Here is a 24,347-nt window from a genome sequence, read left to right on the forward strand (position 1 = left end):
ATTTATTTATTTCCCCCAGAGGGTCCCTCCATTGAGTTTTTCTCTTGCGTGTGGATGTGGGTGAATGTGTGGTTCTCTTTCCCTGTTTGGATGCTGTTTAGCTCCCCAAAGGAATTGTATTCAGTTCTACAAGACTGGAAACAGAGAAATGAATGGCTGAGATGTAACATTTTATCTGATGAATACTTGCTGGTCCAGTATGGAATCATCTGCTCCAGATACTCATCTCAATACTGAGGAGGGGAAAATGGCCTGTTTCCATTTTGAGAGCACTAAGGAGCCCTAGTGGGGAAAGCAGGTGTTTAGCATACTATTTAGCTAGCACATGTGAGGAAACTGTAGCTAGAGACGTGAAGAGTCTCTGTGCCCTTGTGATTCCAGTTCAGCAATGGTGAATCTATGGCATACGTGCCACAGCTGGCATGCAGAGCCCTCTCTGTGGGCACGCAAGCCATAAGTCACCCTTGAGAAATACATACCCATCCTGCAATCCCCAATTTTGGCACTCCACTCTGCTGGTGCAGTGGTTCAGTGAAGGGGTGTAATGGCAGCCATTACCAGACTAGCCCAACTGGGGATTGGAGGACTGGTAAGTATTTATCTGTTAATATCACCCCTTAGGGGGAAAAACTATTTAACCCTTGCAGTGCGTGCGCAGTTGTTTTTAAACAAGTTGATTCTGTGTTGCAGTTTGAGTACTCGGGCTCAAAAAGGTTTGCCATCACTTTTCTAGCTGATCCTGCCCATCTTGACATAACAAAGAGACTACCCCAGGATCCTTCACCCCCTATGTGAGATCTTGGCCTCTGCGTGCAACAGAGACACCCATTTTCCCAACAATAATGTTTGCAGCTGGCACAAAATTGAAACTAAGTGCACATATACAGGAAGCACAAGAAGTAAGGCTGGTTGATCACAATAACCCATACAGTGCTACTGTTTTTTTTCTTTCATACAACAAAGCAGCAATATTCATTTATACAGTATTGTGTGTTTCTTTGAATGCACAAATTGTGCATTTCTTCAAATGCACAAAATTCATTCACTTGCTTCAAGACTGACACCCATACACCTCTGCTCTCATGTCAGCTCACATCAAGAAGAAACATATAGAAACCTTTCTGGTTAATAGATTGGAACAAATTAAATCAGGATCCCTTCCTATCAGAGTTGGCACATTCAGATTTTTTTTACATCAAATCCTAGAAGTTGGGGAATTCCAAGGGTCAGATCCATATCCACAGACATCTAAGTGTGGAAGACCTGGAGAAAGGCCTAGCCAGAAGGCTTCTTGACTTCACAGGTCTTTGGAGTCTGACTCCCTTCAGATTGGATGGCTTGTGATCTCAAGGATTGTGGGAGTTGAAGACTAACATCATCTAGAGGTCTGAAGACTTTGAATCATGGGTGTAGCATCCTTCTCCTTGACCTCTTTGCTAGATTAACAGTATGTACTGTATATTTTTTATGTTGAGAAGGATGGAGAAAATCCTCCAATCTCACTTTACTGTACACGTTGCAAAGCTGGGAGGATGGGGGCTGGTCAAAACCATGGTGATGATTCAAGTCCATCTCAAGTGCAAACATACACAAATTAACATAAACATCCATAATTTGCCCACCCTCGTCGGGCCCACTCTGAGGGCATGCATAGCCTGTGGAGGAGAGGTGTGTAAATGCATGTGCCCACATGTATTGTGCACAGCTGTACAAAGCAAAGCCTAGTTTAGAAACACATACTTGTGGAAATAATTTGACTGACACATGTTGCATTTTGATGTTTTTTGGTTCCGTTTAGCCTGCTGCCATGCCATGTCCTGTACATCTGGCAGTATATGACAGCAATCATGCAACTGGGGTGAGGACAGGCTTCAGCCATGCAATATCCACTATGCATTTTATAGAGCCCTAGGTTCCACCCTCTGGGGTACCATGCAAGAAGGATATGCTTTAAATGAAACCCTCCCCCCAAAAAAACCACTTTGTTTCTCTGAGAAACTGCAGTCAACAGGCTTCCTTTTGAGCTTGTGAATTGCGCTCATGACTGTTCCATTCACCAATTTATTCTGCTTACTTCATACCTTTAGCTGTTTAATTTAAGGTGGTAGTGTGGGAGTTGGGAGTTAGTGGGTGCAAAGAGTAATGTTTATTCGCGAAGGCTTTCACAGACGGGATCTAATGGTTGTTCTGGTTTTTTCGGGCTCTTTGGCCGTGTTCTGGAGGTTGTTCTTACTAACGTTTCACCAGTCTCTGTGGCCGGCATCTTCAGAGGACCACAGAGTGCTGTCCTCTGAAGATGCCGGCCACAGAGACTGGCGAAACATTAGGAAGAACAACCTTCAGAACACGGCCAAAGAGCCCGAAAAACCCACAACAACCAGTAACGTTGTTGCTAAAACATTGGATGTTAGAAACCCTTTCTGACATATGCAAAACTCTGAGGTCTATCAGTGATCCTAATCTGTCTTCTTCCACCCCTTACTGTCCCGCATAACACTTGTTCAAGATGGGTCAACCCAAATCTTTTCGATTACCATTCCCGACATCCTGAATCATGCTGACTTTGGCTGATGGGAATTGTAAGTCCAAATATCTGGAACTGACAGATATGGATTCATTCTGGTGCTGTAGCAGGCCCCAGGCCCAAAGAGGTATATATCTGCTACTATCAACCACCTCCAATATGACTGCCCAGGACATCACCACCACCCAAATCAATGAAGGGTGATATAGAGATATCAGCTATTTTCCTCTGCCATTACATACATGAACTTGGATGAACTACTTCTGTGTTCCTCAAAGAGATGGGGAAAATCCATTTATAGCAAAAGGTCACTGTGGAACATATACCTCAAAGGTATACTCCTTTCTTGTAATCTAACTCCTACCATATGTAAATGGCACTCCACTCCTCATATAGTTGCTCGTCATTGGTGGTGCAGAAGAGCTGAAGCGAGTGTATTTGAAAATGATAAGCTTTGATAGCGTCAGTATCTACAAAGCAGAATTTCAACACATTCCTATCCACAATGATACAATCTTTTAACATTCAGATCAAGTGTTGTCTTGTTTAATAGACTTAGTCCAAGACAATCAGAGGTTTCATTTCATTTTTCTTTTCTTCTTTAGGAAATCAGAGTGGAGTTCACCTCTTGTGTTTCATGGACTTGGACAAGAAACATGTCTGAGTCTGAATTTGTCATCTAAATTTCATAGCTCCAACCATAATTTGGTTATGCTTAATTAAAGCTTCTTTTCTCAGCTTTTGGAAACTTAGTAACACATGAACATCAATGTTCAGAAGATAAAGTCTCTCTTTGGTGAACATGTTATAGTAAGAGTTTTTTTCTGAAAGTCACAGTGGCTGAAATCCTGTTGCCTCGCATAATAAGTCACAACTAGAGTAGGCCCACTGAATCAGTGGGGATTGGATGAGTCAACTCCTCCCTAAGTTCTATTGATTCAATAGGCCTAGTCTAGTTGCAATGCTCCCAATGCTACATGACAAGACTTCAGCCAATAGAGATAACCAAAGCAAACACTAAAACCAACAACAGATAACCACAGACTGACTGTCCTGAGCAGACTAACTTCTTCCAGCCTCTAGCTGGATCTCTGAAGAAACCTTTCCCATTTAAACACAAGCTAGGATTGCTTCTTAAAGAGAAAGGTCTCGCATAATAGAATGAGTTCCTCATAAATCAGTCCTCCTTGTAGAGGATTGGTGTGCTGATCAAAGTTTCTTCTTGGGATCTGATTCTGATATTTCAAGAGCCGGTGTGTTTTACCAAAAAATGAGTTCTTCTTAAGGAGCAAACAGGGAACTGGTGTCTTCACTCCATAATTGTCACTTTACATGATTCACTTGGTAAAAAGCACAGGTGGAGAAGTGGCATAACCAAAAGGTAGAATAGAAGTGTTAGTGATAACAAAAATTGTAGTAAAAAGAACAAAAATGTAAAGTGTCCAACCTCCATTATTAATTTCAACGGGTGAAGATAATGTGGAAATTGGTCATCAGCCATTGCTCTCCAGTGGCTGAAGCCACAGGGTAATTTATTTGCACACATGATAACAAGCATTTCTTCTTTTCTGAGTGTCTTCATCTTGATGGCTTAAAACAGGATCTCCCTCCAAGACAAAGCAGGTGACAACCTTCTGTAGAACATCAATCCTATTGACTTGCAATTAGCCCTTGCAATACAGCATTGTTAATTGGCACAGAAGAACACATCTCCTGTTGAAGAAAGCAAACACAGTAGTGGTTAACATGAAAGAGATGCAAACATGCAGGAATTGCAAAGCAAGCAGTTTGGGGAACGAAAGCTATCTGAAAGGTGTGTTGCATTTGTTGCTGAGCCGTTAGTGGAGAACTCATTGCTTGAAGGCAAGCCAAGCCCTTGATGAAATATTCCACCTTAATCTTCCCATGCAACCAAGCCCAAGATGTCAAGCACATATAAGGAGTGATCTCCTGCTCTCCTATCAGAGGGGGCTTGTGATTATCCTCCAGCCACTGGTCTTCTCTTCCTGCCTCCCATTCTTGGCATCCTAACTCTACTCTTCACAAGGAGCCACAATCATGAGCCGGCAATTCAGTTCCCGATCGTTCTCCACAAGTGGAAAGAGAGGCTACTCCGTTTCTACTAGTGGCTTCAGAACGGGCGGCAGCTCTATGTCGGCTGCACCGGTTGGAGGAGTGGGAGCTTCTTCTGGTGGCTTTGGCAGCAAAAGTCTCTACAGCCTTGGTGGAAGCAAGCGGATATCCATGGGCCTGGTTCAGGGTGCTGGTGGAGGAGGTCATTTTTCAGGAGGCTTCAGTGGAAGAAGTCTGGGTGGTGGCCTAGGAGGATTCAGCAGTTTGAGCACAGGTTACGGAGGTTTTGGTGGCAGGGCCGGCTTTGGCAGTGGTGCAGGCTTTGGCGGCGGTGTTGGCCTCGGCAGTGGCCTTGGTCTTGGTAGTGGTGTTGGCCTGGGCAGTCATCTTGGAGGCTTAGGTAGTGGCGGATACACCTTTCCGGGCCCGGGGCCCGCTCCGGCACCGGGACGGATCCATAATGTCATTGTTAACAAGAACCTGTTGGCTCCCCTGAACATGGAGGTCGATCCTGAGATCCAGAGCATTCGGATGCAAGAGAGGGAACAGATCAAGACCCTCAACAACAAGTTTGCATCTTTCATTGACAAGGTGAGGTGGGATAGAGAGGAAACTTCGTTGCAGAAGGCAAAAAGAAGAAGAGGCGATAACTAACAAACAAGCAATGAAGAATTTTATTTGCAGTGCAATTAATAGCATGCCATTCATGATATTAAATAATACTTAACTGTTAGGTGCTCCTAACTAGACAGGTAGATTAGCAAACTCGAATGAATTTAGCTACTCTTAGGCAGGTTGCGAAGCATCTCTCCTTTACTTGGAGATTGTCCAAAAGATGTTTCAATAAGCATCATTAGCCCTAGGAAGAATGAGTTTGTCTGTGAACCAGATTATATGACTGATTAGTATTCTTCTAGCTGGGTAATTCTACTGATTTATAAATTTTCAAAAAGATCAGTCATAGCTGATCACACTTAATTGGTGAGATGCATCCCATTGCCTAATGTACTGTATCAGTATACGGATAATTTATTTCCATTTTCCCATCATGTTCACATGCACCTTGGAATGGGAACAGTTTTCAGCTTCATTCTCTCCCACATTTCAATGTTCACCATTTCTTTCTGCCTTAAATATTTTTTCCAATTTTGGAATAATGCTTCAAACTCCAGATGAAATGATATTCACCCTAACTCAGTAGGTACAGCTATTTTGAGCACAAGAGACATTCTGTTGTGCTTGTCTGTGACTGAGATGATAATCTCCCAGACAAAAGGAGGCAGCAACCCTAATTCAGCTCTAAATGACTGAATATACAGGGATTCAAACCCCTGACAGTTAAACATTTAAAGCTCTGGGCTTGGATGGATTGGGACTGTCAAATAGCTCAGTGGTCTAGGCATCTGGCTGCAGAGCAAGAAGCTGGGAGTTCAATTCCTCGCTGTGCTTTCTTGACAGAGAGTGGACTCGATGATCCAGAGGGCTGAACTGAATTGAATTTGATTGAATTTGACAGTTCCACTTTGTCCTGCATGCCCCCTTTAAAAAAAAGAGAATATCTTAAGTTCTTTCTATCCTGATTACAGAGAACATTATAAATCTTGGTGAACTGTTGCTTTTAAAAATGAACAGAAATAAAACTCATCAGTGCACACTTACCGTACTTTCTGTGCTATACAAGTGGCACTTAACGAATTGATTCAATGTGATGTTAGTGCTAATCTGTTTAGGAAAGTGCATATGTAGTACTATATTGCCTAATCAGGGAATGGGTTAAGCAGAGCGCTAGAGAACATGTGCAAAGTGCTGCATTCAACCTGCAACAAGTCTAGAATGAGAGCCAGAAAAGAGATCTAAATGAAAATTGGTCACAGTGCAAGGCTAGATTGACTGTTTGCTTCACTCAGTAGGGAGTTGCTCCTTTAAGAAAAAAATATACACAGATTTTCATATACTGTACCTTTTCAGGCACCTTTAGCATTAAAATGCTGCTCATATTTACTTGAAAGAGGAGGGGGGGGAAATGTCTAAATATCAGAGAGTAAACAAGAATGCTAGGCCTAGGGAAGTTGCACTGGGGAGGGATGGTTAGCGTCTTCTGAAGTTTCGGTTACTCAGGTTGAGATTCACTAAGTAATGCGAACAATTCTTACATTTCCTTGGAGACCAAGAAAGACAGAGACATGCACCTGCTCTTTCTGTCTGAGAATATTTTCTCCAGAGCTGGAACTATGGATGGAGACAGATATATCACAAAAAAGTGCCTTCATACCACAGCACTCACCTTCTCAGGAAAGTTTGGCCAAGGGGAAGCTTTGGGTGCCGCTGGTGGAAGGAGGCTCACAGCTCTTTCAGCTGCAGTACCCAACTATCTACTCTCCTCATCTGCCCTCAGGCAGGGAGTGAGTTTCTCCCCAGCAGCCAGAGGAAATGAAGGCTACAGCCATATATACCTAACTGGGTCAGTGGGCAGACATGTATGGAGTTCAAGTTATTGACTACAAGTGCCTGTATACGGGAACATAAATAAAGGGCTGCTGATTTTTTTAAACAAAGAAAACACATTTATTTGGGGTTTCAGTGATGGATGGATGTCTCAGACCAGATACAACCATGATGGAAGCATTCCTTCATATGTGTGATCTTAAGAGAAAAGGATGCCATTTTCCTAAGTTGGTATCTCTCTCTCTCTCTCTCTATTTTCTTAAAGGTAACTTTCAAAACACTGTGTGATGTGATAAATAGATACATTAATCAGGCAAAATGTTTCTAATCTATAAATATAACCAGTTCATTGAGCAAATGAGGCAGGCCTCATCTGTAATTGAGAACGTTAAGGAAATTTTAAATGAGGAGAATCTGAAGTTGGCCTATCCCGTAGAGCACAGTTTATCTCTGAGAACGTGGTGGTAATCTTTAGAATGAATTCTTTTTGTTAATAGTCCACAGCAATTCGAGGGAAAGGAGCCTTGAGAGATGGAGGTGGGAATGCTGGTATTTCTAAGTTGAAAAGATTGCATTCACTTGCAACCTGTCTCTGTTAGTTGTGTCCAGTCAAGAACACTGGTCAACTTTGCAAGCAGCTCCAGGCCTGTTCAGTATCCATCTAGCATGTCATGTCTGGAATCCAGTCTGTGCTTCTACTTCTGTCTCCTAAAAATCTGTATATCGATGAACAAGAAAGATCCCAGATGTGTTTTGCAGTGATTACGTTCTTGTGAAAGGACAGATGCATCTAACCATCACACAGTGTTTCTACACTGAGGGTAATGTTTAAATGCACCCTTCATGGAATGTATCACAGAGCTTTCCCCATTGCCATCCAACCCAACAAAAACCTGGTGGCACCTTCAAGACCAAAAAACTTCCTCTGGCATCTGCTGTTGTGGGCAGCCTCCTCCATCATGGGAGGCGCTGTGCTTTGTTTTGGATGAAGTTGGCCAGGTGCCACACGCGCTTGTGCCACATAAAATGTGCTAGCCTTGAAGGAGCCCCCAACAGAGTTATACTCCTTTAAATGCTGGCAGTAGAATGCTTTCCAGGGGCTTCTCTCTGCCTGTGCTTTTTAAGACCAGCTGTTTCTGGCAGAGACTTCTGCTTCCCACCTTAGGAGAGAACAATCTTTTCCTTGCCAAGGGCTTCAGGACCTCCCCCATCTTGGGAATCCTCTGGCATCTGCAGCAGGCTCTGAAGGCAAGCAGGAAAATCATTATCCCATTAGTTTTTACAGCACTCCTTTAGGCTAAGTTCCTTATTACAATAGTTCTTGCTCTACAAAGGAAGGAGCACAAGCCATGAGACAAAGAGCTTTTTGCCCAAGGCCACCCAGAGCGTCCTTGGCGGAGGCGCAACTGGAACGGAGTTCCCACAGTTTAAATGCCTGCATTCTGCAATAACCTGAGAGTGTCTGAATTGGAGTGAGGGATATCTCTTAGGAAACATGTGCCTGTGGTGGTTCGCTTTGGAAATAATCATCATACAGACTTCCTACTAGTTGGGAAGTTTATTTTTCTTCTCAACTTTATTTTGCACTGACTTCTCCTATAAATCACCAGGTCGTTGCCCAAATTTGTGTCCAAGACAAATACAGATGTAAAACTGACAGAATGTTTCAGATAGGCTCAGCTATTCAGGGCTTTATGTTTGTGTATTTTTATAGTCCTTCTGGGGAGATGCCTTGAATGTAATTCAATAAGGAAAAATGTAAATATCCCCAGGGGGTTGTGTATTTTAAATAGGATTCTTTGTTTCTGTACACATGCATATGAACCTATCTTCTCTTGAGCCTAATAACAGCCCCTTAGGTGATATACAAAGAACCAAACATTAATCATGGCTGACAATATTTACAACAACATGTATTGAAGAAGTGTTAAATCAGGTTCAGCACAGCTGATGAAATATGCTTCAGTTTTTCATAGTTATGCCAAAGGGATAATCTTTATGCTTAAAGCACAACCCTTAAGGTGGAAAGGCTAGTTTTAAAATTACAGCTCTCAGTATGCCCCTGTCCAGGGACATTGTGATCTTCTCCAATCAGAAGTAATGTTTTTTTTCAAGTTCTGCTTCTTAGTATGTATCTATACTACATGTTAATAGCACTTTGGTACCTCAGTATTTCTATCCTACAGGGCCCCGAGGTTTGTAGTTTGGTAAGGTCCTTGGAATCTCTGTCAAAGAGCTCTAATGTCCACCCATGAATCATAGCAGAGCATATGAAGGCCCTCATCAAACTACAGATCCCAGCATTTCACAAGATGGAACCATGGCAGAATGGAATCCAGCTGCTATAACAGTGTGCAGCAGACTGACATGACTACCTGTTACTTATCATTTATTTTATTTTAGAGACTCTCTTTTGATTGGGTTTACCTCAACCTGGGTTAACAATAGACTGTAATCACACGTTCCCATGCACACACACACACACACACACACACACACACAAAACCCAAACCCACTCAACCTTGTGATTGTGAATCCTTTAGCCAGAGGACAGGACTAGAGTGTGTCTCCTTTGAGCTCTGCAAAGCAGAGGTCAGCATTTGGAAATGAACATATTGTATGGCAAGGAAGAGGGAAAGCTTGTTTTCTGCAGCTTCTTCAACTGATGGTGGGGACCAGGCAGGTCTTTACCGTCTACGTTGACCTTCCTGAGAAAGAAGGGTTACATCCTTCCACAAGTCCCTGGTTCTCAACCCAATGACAAGGCACATTTCAAGTATGGATTATGAAGCATAGTGATCTTTGTGTGCGGTGGGGGAAGCAAAGCCAAGATAAAAAGAGGCAACAGCACCTCTGTCACAAACCAGTAATTTATCCGAAGTGTGATAATAAAAAAAACTGAATGTATTGCAATGAATGATCTAGAACCAACAAAATCCTCCCAAAGTGGGAAGGAACTCCTGTGATCAATAGGCAACATTTGATCCACTGGAATTTTTCAGGGGGTAGACAGGATAGGAGACCATCTCTGCCAGTTTCCCCCTCATCTTGTCCTCCAATCTATGCCTCATGAAAATCATCTGTGGGGTGTTGGAAGACCCTCTAGAATCATGAAGAGATGGAACAGGGTATGCTAAAGTTGAGAGGAAGCAGCAAAGAGACCCTTCCTTCATTTTCCTGAGTGGGGTGCTCTGAGTAGAATTCTGCCATCAGTGGAATATAAAATGATGGATCCAGAACAGAAGGTAACTGGAATGCAGCTGATGGCTTCAATTATTACATTCAGATTCAAAAAGGCAAGTTTTCATTCTCCTAGTTCGTTCCCCACCTACATTTTTTCCAGTTATAGATACCGTTGGTGAGGAAGTGCAGGTTTAGAAAATCAAAAGGTCAATTAAGCTGGAATATAATAACATTTGCTTTCTTTGCTTGTTTTTGAGAAAAAATGTATCTTTTATGATTTAAGTGTTCTTCAAGACTAACATTTAAAGGTCAACAGTTAAAAAAATCAAATTAATTTTTTAAAAGGCTAGATATTGCTAATTTCTAAAATTGCATGGACTTACATTTCAGTTTCACCTGGTTTTTCAGAAGATACTGAAGCAATATAATATATATATATATATACAATAGATGAACAATACACACTCTTTTTCAACCTCTCATATGTATATATCTTTAAAGTCAGATATATCCATGATGGTGGAATCCTCTGTTAGGACACGTACCTCCTCATAGTTCACGTAAAGCAGTGGTTCCCAACCTTGGGTCCCTAGAGGTTCTTGGATTGCAACTCCTAGGAATCCTGGGCAGTATAGCTGGACTGAAGGCTTCTGGGAGTTTTAGTCCATGAACATCTGGGGACCTGAGGCTGTGAACCACTGACATAGAGGATATCTTGACAAGGGGCCAGTGATTCACCATGTTGTTTCCACCTTTGAAACATCTCCATGTACCAATGAACTCCATTTTAGCTCTTTCGAAAAGATAACCATGATGTTCTTTTGTGTTCCTCTTCTTCTTCTGTTGGGTTTTAGGTACGATTCCTTGAGCAGCAAAACAAGGTGCTGGAGACCAAATGGGACCTGCTGTACCAGCAGGGCACACCAGCCCTGAGGGACAACCTGGAACCCCTTTATGAGGCTTACATCGACAACCTCCGAAGGCAGCTTGACTCCCTCGTCAATGACAAGAACCACCTGGACATTGAACTGAAGAACACCCAAGAACTTGTTGAGGATTTCAAGAGCAAGTATGGAAAAGGGAGGGCTATGCAGGGCAAGGTGGGGTGGGAAAGCTAGAACCCTGGGCCAAGAACAGCAAAATGATGCCCCTCTCGGAATTGTTTCACATCCATATAGCAACCACACCTTAATACATCTCTTTTCAGTATCTCCATGGTAGGCTTTTTCTCTGTTACTAATGGTCAAGTGTCTTTTCCCCTCTTGCCAAAGCATCTGCTTTGTAGCCTCTTTTCCATGACAGCCATTTTCACTGCAAGCCCCTTTCCCCCTCCTCCTCCTCCTCCTCCTCCTCCTCCTTTTTTTAGGAATTAGAGTTTTTTAAAAATATACACAGATTCTCTCTTAGGAGTTGCTTTCAATAGCTAATTTTTAGGCTCTCTAACTCCCCTTTGCATATTCCTTCCATTCTCATCTTCCATTCCTCCTGCATTGCATGGACTCCCTTTGCCCAGCCCAATTTTCTACCCTGCTCTTCCTTCTATTAGCTTTTTCTCTTTGCTCAAGCCACCTCCTTTAACTCTTTAGATAGTGGAGTAGTAGTTCTGGGATATATCTGGGGAGAGGGACTCAGCAAAGACTACCTTCAGTTTTTCCCATCTACAGAATTGTTTGCATGCCATTTCATTCTGTCCTTGCCAGTGGAAAAGAAGCTAGATTCAACATACTGTAGCAGTAGCAGTAGCAATAGCAGTAGTAGTAGTAGTAGTAGCAGCAGCAGCAGCAGCAGCAGTAGTACTTATGAGGTATTCTTTGTAACAGGTATGAAGATGAAATCAACAAACGTACAGCTTGTGAAAATGATTTTGTGGTGCTCAAAAAGGTAAGCAGCATGGACTTACAGGAATGTACCCCTGGAATGATCTTTCTTAACTCGTACATACTCTTTTCTGGAAAAGAACCATCCACATATATTTGAGAACCTGTCTATGTTGTTGAAGGCTAAAACATGACTTTTCTCACTTTCCCAGCCACAGTGTATATATAGACATCAGGCACACCAAGTTTAGCAGTTGTGTTGAAGAAATTAATATTAGGGCTGAAATAAAATGTCACACCTCCACAATTCTGCAATTTTTCAATATTCTGATCAATAATTTAGACTGTAAATGTTTGAATCCTGATTGGTAGATCCAATATTAATTCTAACTAGGTACAGTATTTCAAAATAATTTTTTAAATCTTGATCAATGTTTAAATGTTTTTTTAAAAAATATATAAATTTGTATAGTACTTTAACTTGATTGTACAGTTTTACTTGTTTTTGATCCCCCATGGGTCTGCTATGGGGAGAAAGGTGGCAAACAGACAAACAAACAAGTGGATCAGATCTATCGAAATGGATGAAAGTCCTTTATTACCACTTATGGATGCTCCATTGATCTCGAAGGGCATATCCTAGTCTGGACCAAAATGGGATCTGGCCCACTGAGACCCTATGGCACGTATTGCTCTGCTGTGTCCCCCTGAGCTGTTCTCCCCTCTTCTGCTTCTGCTGCTGACTCACGCTTCTGTCTTTTCCCGCTCAGGATGTGGACAACACCTACATGCACAAGGTTGATCTGGGATCCAAGGCCGATTCCTTGATTCAGCACATCCAGTTCTTAAGAGCACTCTTTGATGTGGTGAGGAACATTTTATCCCCATTCTACATTCAAGGGGATGTATTATTAAACTTTTTTAAAAAAATTATTTTATTTTTTACATAAAGGGTGACATAGGAACATGGGGGTTAGGGTTTGTGAGGGAAGGGGATTTGTGAGGGAGAGGGGAAATCATAGCATACTAATATCCAATCTATACCTATTGCCATATCAAATCCAAAATCATTCTATTTACTCTTTTCTGCCTTATGTATAAGGTTCACATTTCACTATATATATTCAGCTACTACCTGTTAATTCAGTCCATTTATACAATAAGTCCCATTTTTCTGTTGCCCTTTGCAAGGATTGGTCCTTCATAACTTCCGATAAGATGACCATTTCGGCTATTTCCCGTATCTTTTCCATCAGATCTTCTTGTTCCGGCACCGCCGTACTTTTCCAATTTCTAGCATACATAATTCTGGCTGCTGTAATAATATATATAACTATATGTTCCTTTGACTTATCTATGTTATCGGGTATCATGCTTAATAGAAACAATTCTGGGGTTAGTGGTACTTTACAAAGCGAAATTTGTTGTAACATAACATGCACTCTTTTCCAGTATTTTTTCGCTACCCCACACGACCACCACATATGATAATAACTTCCCATTTGTGTTTCACATTTCCAACACTTATTTGATACATCAGTATACATCTTTGACAGTTTTTCAGGGGTCATATGCCACCTAAAGGGGATGTATTATTAAACTAATGTCATCATCCATTATGTAACAAAAAGATAAGTGTGCTTCCTTCAGCAATGAATCTTTTAGATACTGCATATCAAAATCTCAGAAAAGTTGGTGGGGGGGATGAACTGTTGACTTGTCTGTTACCTGATTAAAAGAAAACAATCTGTCTTCTAGCTGGCCTTTATTTTAACATGAGTGTAAATATTATCTGCCATTCTGAAGGTTGGATGGAGGTGAGGCTCTTATGTGGCAAACTTGGCATGGTATATTGTATTATCTGCATGCAGAGATACATCATGCCTGGCATGAGAAGACACAGCCATCACAGGTGTGAGAGGCAGCTCTCTTTCCCCTGCAACACTATCTTCAAATGTAGCCCTTTATTTTTTCCATAAAGATGAATGGCAGACCCTGATTTACAGGGTCAGGAGATAGATAAATACCCACCATTTTAAAAGATGAAAATATTCTTAAGAATTAAAATTGTATTCAATAAATGGCTCACTCTGAAATTATAAAGAGGGGAAAGGGCATGAATCATGAGGGGGTGGTAGAATAATTGCATTCTGATGGTTGCATGACTGGGTAGGGAGGATTCATCACATGACTGGTGCCATCCTTTTCTACTGTTCTTTTTAAATCAATAAGTTGCTTTGACCATTTCTTTCAATAGAAAGGTGTGATTATAAAAAAAAGATGGGGAAATACAGATGGGGAAATGTGTTACCTTTGCTTTCTTCACATTCAGATTGTTTACAACTCAGGTTGTTTCCAAGTCAGATATGTGGATTTTGCTAAATTCTTTAAAAATGGACTAAGCTGAACTTCTCTGCTCTGGGCTTATTCACTGGGTACATCTGTTTTAAAACGATTGGTTGTTATATAGTTTTAGGCTCTTGTGAGAAACCTTGGGTCCCAATGGGGAGAAAGGCAGCATATCAATAATATAAACAAACACATAAACAAGTAGGTGGGATCATGTTATGTTTAGTGGAGGTTAGAAATAGGAGCCTGCCAAGGGGAAAAAAGTAAAAGAGAAAGACAGAAAGAATGATACAGCCCTAATTCAGTGCTGACATTATCCAATACATAACAGGTTTGTATTATTCAATACGTAACAGATTTATATTCTTATTTAAGAATACTCACAGACCTGGGCATGGATAAATTGTCTAAAACATTGTTGCTAAATATTATGCTGTATAAGGCTGGTGACATCAGGAGTAGCATTAGCATTTTTGGAGGAGGAATTAAAAACTTCCTCCTCCTGCCCCATGGCCCCACAAGCCTTGAGAACTTCAGGGGAGAATTGGAAATGTTTAATTTCGGAAAGAATACTAATGGTGATGATTCTAAACAACCTTATGTGGTATAATTTATAGCAACAAGATTTCAACCAAAAATTTGCCAATTTCTGTTTCTCCTCCACTCTGCTACATTCTACATTTTAAAGCGTTTCAAGTTCTTTTCTCCCTAGATATGGAGGAATGTGGAACTTCTGGTAATTTACCACAAAAACAAAACTGAAATGAAACCTTTCTGAGATCTATAAATTGCTATTTGTGTCAAAACAACATAAAACCTGACAAAGAGGGGGCTCCACATGGTAACTGAAATCTTTATAATTGCTACAGGAACTCACCCAGGTGCAATCACAAGTAAAAGACACAAATGTTGTCCTACAAATGGACAATAACAGAGACTTGGACTTGGACAGCATCATTGCTGAAGTCAAGACTCAGTATGAAGACATTGCCAACAGGAGCCGAGCCGAGGCAGAGGCGTGGTACCAGAGTAAGGTAAGATGAGCCCTTTGTGCAGCAGACAAACTTACATTTTCTCCAAAATCCAGGATTCAAAAACTGGAATCTCTGAGCTGTTCCAAAATTCACATTCTACTTGAAAGGAACTGTAATAGATTTTCTCCCAGACCTTTGCCCCATCAATCAGGACTGTTTAGCCAGTTTTTATCTTTTTAAACAGTGCAATCCATCCCATAATGTTTATGGAAATGAAGTGGATAGTCATACAAATTTCTCCCCCGCCTTCCCCCCCCCATGCCCTTCATTTTTTCAGCATTGTGTCTTCCATTTTATATTGTACTCCTGAGGGCAGGCCTCCCTTACCCCTGCACTGCAAACTATTCTGGAAGCCTCTTGTTGTCCCCTTTCCTTCTTCCCTCCCTCCCTCCCTTCCTTTTGGCTGAATACAGGGCATAAATGCAATATAAATGTGAGATAGACAGACAGATAAATCTCTTTTCCTCTCTCCCACCCTCTCTCTCTTTCTCTCTCTCTCTCTCTCTCCCTCCCTCCCTCACATGTATACAGAAAAACATGCTGCTGTATTCTATTTATGAGATATATAATGAGTGTCCCTTTAACCTGTGGGTCTCAGTTCCAGGAGTTGCAAACTTCGGCTCAAAGGCACGGTGAAGACTTGAGAACCACCAAAGACGAGATTGCAGAGATGAGTCGGGTGGTCCAAAAACTTCGCTCTGAAGTTGAAATAGTGAAGAAAGCAGTAAGATACCACTTTTTATCTCCTTCTGTCTCCTCCCCCCACCCCAAATTCTTTGACTGTGATTGGTTTAGAGCACAACTGAGTTTTAAGACCTAGTTCAATTCATAGTCATATTCTGGAGTGTGGGTTGGACTTGATATAGTGAAGACTCCAATGTTGTAGGACACCGAATCTATTCTGGGTTTTAGTCTGACCTTTACAGGACCTATCTGAAGTGCTGAAGCCTATCCCCAAAACAGCCCCAGCTATCATCTCCTTCAAAGTTTGGACCCAGAATCCATTCACTGTTTTCAAAACATCACTCAGGTCATCAGCCTCTTCTGGCCAAAAGAGCATTGAAGATGAATTCAAGTTCTGCACACATCTGTCCCGTGCATTTATTGACCTCATCCCTTGCTCTGTCCACAGAGCTTCTATTCCAGTTAGAACTAGAGAATCGCTCCCTGCACCCAGGAAGCACTCGCACATTATTCCCCCCTCCTTTAAAACCAGTGATTGTACCATTAGTGGCAAAAGGGAACTGCAATATACACCAGCAGGGAGTGAGCAGGGGGAGGACATCTTGGGATTGAACCTAAGACATTGGTAGGCAGCTTAGTTTAGAATCATTAATTTTTTACACCTAGGAGCTAGTTTGGATAGGAGGTTCTCTGAGTTGTGGTCCAAATATTATTTAAAAATAATTAGAAAACCTCAAGTTCTGGTACTAATGATCTGCTTGGTAGGGTCAGCCCAGCGCATGCATAGAAAGTGCCACATGATGCCGATAGCAAAGTAATGATCCCATGGAACTCCTCAGCATCCTGGAAAGGAAAATCTGCCACCTATTGCTTTTCATGGGATTTGGGCTATCATGTTGGCAGAGCCCACCGATGGTTCAAGTAAAACAACCCAAAAGATCTTAGCCCTTTGGGCCACTGCCTTCTGCCTCCTCTCTCCTCTGGAAGAGCATAGGAGAAATGAAGTGAGAAGCCAGCTGTGCATGCAAGGGCTAACAACCAGACCTCCATTTCTCTTTCAGATTAACAACCTACAATCGTCCATCGCAGAATCTGAGCAACGTGGAGAGATGGCCCTCAAAGATGCTCGGATGAAACTCATCGACCTACAGACTGCTGAAACAAATTCCAAGGACGAGTTGGCGCGCCTGCTGCGGGACTACCAGGAACTGATGAATGTGAAATTGGCCCTGGATGTTGAGATTGCCACTTACAGGACACTGCTGGAGGGAGAGGAGAGCAGGTAAATTCTGAGCGGGAGCTCAGGCCTGTGTAACTGAACGGGGAGCCTGCTGCCAAAGGTCCCTACCCTTGGGAATGGTTGGTGGATGGAATGCTGCTACTTGTTATGTCAAGAATCAAGAGCACTGAGCAGCTGCTGGTTTAGTAAGGGTGGATAGGACCATGGAGAGCTCCTTTAGCAATTCCATCGCTATGGGTGAGATTTTCATATTTTCCAAACAACATATGCCATAGTTCTCCATTCCACAGCTGAATATGATGCACCTTGAAGAAAGCTCTAAATCAGAAGGCTCTGAGGCTTACATAAGTCAAGCTCTACTCATATCTCTTGCTTAGAGAGAAAGCTCCCAGCTAACACCAGAACAGGAATATGGACACTTGGGTAGCTCTTAACCTAGCTAAGCCTCAAAGCTTTCTAATTTAGGCCTTTATCCTAGATTCATCACACTTGGGTGTTTGAAAAGCACCTGTAAGGTAGGTAGAACACCCAGAATAGAGGACAATGGGACTGGAAGTTCAGCATTTTATGCAAACAAATCTCATTAAAAGTACCTTTAAACAAGTGGATGTTTCAGGCTGGTGTAAAAGGCAAAAACTGATGAATCATGTATTCCTTGGGAAATTTGCAAGGGCTGTTGGGAGGTTGAGTACATCTCTTTTTGCTGTGACCCTCAATGTTTTTTAGTTTTTCTTCCCCAATTGCACCTTTGTTTTATTGTGATCCTCTCTAGGCTTTATCTTTCAAGTTTTGTCAGGAAGTCATGTGAGATTGGTCTCACTTGAGACATGCATATATGACATCAAGCTTATTCTCCCTGTCAATGAGACAAATGGCTGAAACAAAGAAAGGGTACCTGCTAGGCTAGAGTTTTTTGTTCTTAATGTGCTGTTTATTTTTTCCCCCATCAGGATGTCAGGCGAGTTCACAACTCCTGTCAACATTTGTAAGTATATACTGTGCTTCAGCATTAAAATCAGCTAGACAGCCTGTTTGCTCAAGTGTCAGAAAGATGTAGGGGTGCAAAGACTACTCACGAAATGCATTGTTGCCATCAACATGATGAGACACCACAACAGATAGATTTCAAACCCTGGTTTTCAGGCAAGAGTGAGACAAGGGATTATTTATCTCTCTGTTGTTGTTGTGTTTTGTCAAGTCAATTCTGAGTCATGGTGACCTTTTCCAGGGTTTTCTAGTTATAAACCACACAAAAGTGGCTTACCATTCAGGGACAGGCCAGATATGCTGACTCTACTCCCAGGAGGCCCAGTGGGGAATTGAACTCCCAACCTCTGGCTCCACAGTCAGAAACCTAACTCGTTGAGCTATCCAGCCAGTCATTTTTCTCTTTAGAGTCCTCCTGTTCGTTCGAATTGTCTCTGTGCAAAACTAATGTCTTTTTCCTTTGGAAAGCAAAGTACACATGCAGTAAGCCCAGAACAACAGGCCAGTTGTTTAAAAAGATGCAAATACTCAATTTGTTGCTTTTAATCCTCAGACTACCATACAACAATGCATAAGCTATTGTTACGTTACACCAATTGCTTTATTGGTGTTAAAGCCTAAGTGGCACAGAGTCTTCTATGATTTACACGAAACAACCTTTGTTCTTAAACTCTCTTGTTGAGAACTCCACCAAATGCTTTGCTCTTTTGTGGGCTGACAAGGAGGATTTTGTGAGTCTTCATCTTTGCATACAAAGATATGGAAAAGTGAGGATTTACATCTCTACTAATATGCGTTTCCACCCTCACAGCGGTAATCAGCAGTTCCAGCAGCATCGGTGGTGTTGGTGGTGGAGGAGGAGTCGGAGGATATGGAATTGGAGGAGGAAGTGGATACGGCGTCGGAGGCGGAAGTGGATATGACATCGGAGGAAGCGGATTGAGCCTTGGCGGAGGAGGCAGTGGTGGACACAGCCACATCGGCATCGGAAGAACAGGCCGGTTTAGCACTGGAGGCAGCCTAAGTGGTTCGGGAAGCATCACTGGTGGGGGATATGGCTATGGAGGAGGCAGCTCAAGTGTGAAAATGGTGTCCTCCACAAGCTCAAGTAAAAGAATAAACCCCTGAGGAGTTTTCTTTTTAAAAAGTATACATTTTTCTCCGCTTCAGGAAACAACCGAAGAGATTTCTCCTAAACTTACATCCCCTACAATAAACAACACACAGAGATAATCCACTATGACAGTGATTTCCAACCTTGGGGGAACCCAAGTGTTCTTGGACTGCAATTCCCAGAAGCCTTCATCACCAGCTGTGCTGCCCAGGGTTTCTGGGGGTTGCAGTCTAAGAACATCTGGACTACCCAGGGCTGGGAACCACTGGGCTATGAGCACAATACTTCTTCAGCACTGAAACAGGGGAGGGGGAGGAAAGTAATTGTGTTCTTATTATGCTTATTGTCCCATTCGCTCAGCTGAAAGATGTGCTCAGAAGAGTCATCTGCTGCACTGTTACAGCACTCCAGTCTCTCAGTGGCAAATTAACATGCTTGAACAGCTCCCCTACTTTTTTTTCTTTTGAAATCAATTTTTAAAATGAAAAGAAGGAGCTGTCATACACAATTAGCAGGTTAGGAAGGAGGATTTCTAGCCTAACTTTCTTCCTGATGTGTTTGTTTTGTATGCAGGTGAGGCTCCATTTTCTAAGCATTTGAATATTGCTCACCCACCTACAGGCTAGCAAAAATGCCAGACTGTGGCAGAATGGTTATGACTTGGAAGATCTCACCTCTTTGATTTCTTTAGTCAACTAGTGTTGTAGGCAATTAATTTTTTGAATCCACTTTAGTCATTTTTGCATGGGGTAACGGCAGCATGAAGTTGTAGGGAGTTTAGTCACACTAGTCCCTGAGGGCTACCCAAATCCTTTCTCAGAGAGTTGCACCCATTTTATTCCATGCCTAAGACTGGAGGGAGGCAACTGTGTCAAAGTGAGTGGGAGGTGCTGTGATAGAAGTAACTTCATTGTGAAGTATGCATCTCCTTCTTTTGACACACTTGTCTCTCGTCAAGCAGGTTTTACAAGTTTCTGAGGCATCACAGTGCATCATGGAATCTTTGTTTATATTATTTTTGGAGGCAGTAGTGGGAAGCATAAGCACACACTGAGCTACAGTGAAAGCATCCTTCACTTCATTGTCAACACTTCCCTGTATTTCTAAACAGATAATCCTATAAGCAGTACACACTAAACAATTGATGTCATTGTTTGCTGCCTGGGCTGGCTCTACCTTTAAGGAGAGTGAGGTGATTACCTTAAGCAGCAGTTGCTGTGGGGCTGTCCCTCTTGGTCTCCACCCCAGTTGTTGTTCTCCCACCCACCAACCCTAGGCTGGCATAATGCCTCAAGTGCACTGGAGCACAGATGACCATGGCCATTGGTGAAGTAAGATCGAGCACAAGTCCCTCTGGTTTCTTTATATAGAACGAGTAGTGGGCACCAGTTACCTTCCTGTTACCTTTGATAACATTTCCCAACAAGTTGTTGAATTACCGTCACACAAGAGTGTCCTTTCCACCCTTATGCATTTTTATCAGAGGAAATCAATCATGGGGAAAGTTTCTGAAGTGATTCTTTTGGGGACACTGGTCATCTCTATGTCCCCCCCTTTCTACTTTTTAGAATAATTTGAGTATTATTTACAATAATGAAGATGCTTAAAAATAATAACAGTTCCCAAGAACTGACAAGTTCTCTCTCTCTCTCTCCTTTTCCCCATTTCCTACTTAATGTACTTCTGCTTGTGCATGCAAATTGCAGCCGTCTCCCTGCCTTCCATACCTGGTGCTGGTGGTATGTAAAATCTCAAAGGCCTTTGTATATTTCCTGGTCATTTCCTAAGAGTTCTAACGTTTCTGGTCTCCTTAATAAAACTGCCTTGTCTAGAACCTTTGACTTCCATAAGATTTGTGTTTGATTATTTTGTTTGTATCCTGCTCCATGAGAAGGTGGTCTTTAAGGTCTCTAGAATCCTACATTATGTTTCCTCACCAGACAACCAGATGGCTTTGGGAAGCCTACCATCAGAACATGAGCACACTAGCACCATCCGATGACTACCATGGATAATCTTGTGCAGAGCATTGTTATCATTGTGTGTCATTGTGTGCTATCAAGTCACCTCTGACTTATGTCAACCTTGTGAATGAACACTCTCCAAAATGTTCTCTCTTTAGCCGCTCTGCTTAGCTCTTGTAGATTCAAGCTCATGGCTTCCTTTAGGGAGTAAGTCTATCTCATATTTGGTCTTCCTCTTTTCCTGCTGACTTCCACCCTTCCCAACACCTTTAAACCTTGATAAGAAAATAGACAAAACCATTTTTCAAGGAAGAGTTATTTTAGCCTGAACATCAAAGCTTGCTGAACGGGCAATTATGAGATTTGCTGCAGAGTAAATCTGACAACTGTTACCATCAATTGGCTGCATTTAATTGGCTGGTAAAGAAATGAAAATATAAATTGCTGCAAGAGGAGCCAGACCCACCAATGCTCATAATTAATCTCTAGACTGCAATCTGAACATTGCCAACAGGTATAAAAAGGGGTTTCCAGATGATGCAGAAGAGCCTCCTTCATTTTATCCACCTGTACTGAGGCTCCCACCAGCGGTGCATGCTCTACTCTTAGGTTGTCCAAGATATGGCTATGAGCCACCAGTTGGCTGCCAGTAGATCTGCAGGCTTCATGCAGGCTGTCAGAATTGACTCATTTCCCATTTGCCAGTCTGCTGGATATCAAGAGGATATGATAAATACATGGAAAACAGACTCAATTTAAACCAGATGACATTCAAGGCATTGCTTTCTCAAGTGATTACCAAAGTGCTGGAGAAGGGCAGGATGTGGGAGCTATGGTGATGGGAATGACAGTAAAAATGAGCCATAGAGAATAGCTCCAGGGTGATAGTTATGCTGGAGGTAACCTGGAAGGCACTGGTGGTGGTCATGAAAGTGGAGAAAAGGGTCATGGTGAAACAATTCCTGAAAGCATGATGGAGGAAGGTTTAGGAGGCGTTGGTGGAAGTAATGGCTGCAGTGGAAGAACCTTTGGGGAGGATAGCCATGGTGGAAGTGGATGGAGGAGGTCTAGGTGGACAATGCTACAGCACAGAAGACCTGGCTTGGAGATGATTCTGGAGACCTTCATTCAAGTGCAAGAGACAGTGATGGAGGAGGTTTGATAGTGTCTTCCTCGAAGGAGGAGGTGGTGGCATTTGTGCATAGACCCCTGTAACACCCAAAGAATCCGTGTCAAGGAGTATCATTTACAACCAGTACATTATGGGTACTGGATGCAGAAGGCATACATGGTTTCAGAATTGCAAGCTGTGTGGAAATATCAGAGAGAAAAAAGAAAGGGCATCAAAATCTTCTTCTGTCATCAACGAGGTGTAATGATTAGAATTTCATAGAAAACAGTGGCCAAAATCCTCTCGTTTAGTTACAGTTGCAGAGAGAAAATGGCATAACTCACATTAGCTTTTTGCTACTAGTTAAAGAGTTCCTACTTGGATTTTTGGCCATGTGCTTGGGACTTGCTAATTGCCAGGAAGATGCCACTGCATGTTACACTCCATGTTACACTGCTTACCTTTCTTAAGCATAACTGTGCAAAAGGATTTTGGCAAAAAATGCCACCAATGGGTTAATTCCAACATCAGCTCGACCTTTAGTAAACCTGTTACAAGGAATGATCTGTGTTAGTCACAACTGACCAAAATCCAGTTGATCTAAATGGATCTGCTCTAGGTATGGTTAAGGTAAAAGTAAAGGTTCCCCTTGACAATTTTTGTCCAGTTGTGTTCGACTCTAGGGGGCGGTGCTCATCCCCGATTCCAAGCCATAGAGCCAGTGTTTGTCCGAAGACAATCTTCCGTGGTCACATGGCCAGTGCGACTTAGACACGGAACGCTGTTACCTTCCCACCAAGGTGGTCCCTATTTATCTACTTGCATTTGCATGCTTTCAAACCGCTAGGCTGGCGGGAGCTGGGACAAGCAACGGGTGCTCATTCCGTTGAGTGGATTCGATCTTACGACTGCTTGTTCTTCTGACCCTGCAGCACAGGCTTCTGCGGTTTAGCCCGCAGCGCCACCACGTCCCTCTAGGTATGGTTAACTTTGAGTTAATATTTTTGAACCCTCAATGACAGGACATATATATTTAAATATGTTTTCAATGTGTCATTGAGGGTCCTGTTCTCAGCTTTTCAAGAAGTAATCTCATGAAACAGGGCCTGGTCTACAGCTTCTTTTGTTTAACACTTCAGCAGCAAAAGAAGTTATCTTGAAGATTGCCATGTGGGGGAAGAGATGTAGTATTCATGTCATATGAGGATGTTTCAATTCACCTAATTATACATGATCCAGTCTAGCAACACATAATTATACATTATGCCTGATTAACATAATACATATCCCCATTATGCATAATGCATACCCCAAAATACAAAATAATACCGAATGCAATAACAGATGTCAGGAGGGAGAAAACAATGTAAAATTATCTGTCTGTTCATGCACTCCAGCTCTTCACAGATGCGGTGGAAGTAATGTATTTTGGCTTATCTCTGTTGTATAGTTTGGGCAAATATACATAACATTCTGTGTAGCTAGCTTTTTCATCGTTCACAATTTCATGATTTTTCAAGATTATTGATTGAGTTTGGTTTTTCAGGGAGAGGGGACCATTCTGAAGTCAAAAATGGAAAACTAGCATGACACTAAGCTTGTTGTTGTTTAGCTTTTAAGTCGTGTCCGACTCTTTGTGACCCCATGGACCAGAGCACGCCAGGCCCTCCTGTCTTCCACTGCCTCCCAGAGTTGGGTTAAATTCATGTTGGTAGCTTTGATGACACTGTCCAACCATCTTGTCCTCTGACGTCCTCTTCTCCTCTTAGAAGAAAGGGACGTCAGACACTAAGCTTAGACAATGTTTTCTCCCTATAAATCC

At 42.2% G+C, this 24,347-nt stretch overlaps 1 protein-coding gene across 1 annotated transcript; it reads left to right on the forward strand.

Annotated features, from left to right (window-relative positions):
- The first annotated feature begins 4,582 nt into the window (after nucleotides 1-4,582).
- LOC110090289 (keratin, type II cytoskeletal 75-like) lies at nucleotides 4,583-22,811 on the forward strand. The gene is made up of 9 exons (XM_020813910.3): nucleotides 4,583-5,188; nucleotides 11,080-11,294; nucleotides 12,046-12,106; nucleotides 12,813-12,908; nucleotides 15,261-15,425; nucleotides 16,024-16,149; nucleotides 17,171-17,391; nucleotides 18,300-18,334; nucleotides 19,148-22,811. Exons 1-9 carry the CDS (start codon nucleotides 4,583-4,585, stop codon nucleotides 19,462-19,464), a joined length of 1,842 nt encoding a protein of 613 aa, XP_020669569.3. The 3' UTR covers nucleotides 19,465-22,811.
- The last annotated feature ends 1,536 nt before the right edge of the window (nucleotides 22,812-24,347 follow it).

Source organism: Pogona vitticeps, chromosome 2 (assembly GCF_051106095.1).
Source record: "Pogona vitticeps strain Pit_001003342236 chromosome 2, PviZW2.1, whole genome shotgun sequence".
Lineage (NCBI taxonomy): Eukaryota > Metazoa > Chordata > Lepidosauria > Squamata > Agamidae > Pogona > Pogona vitticeps.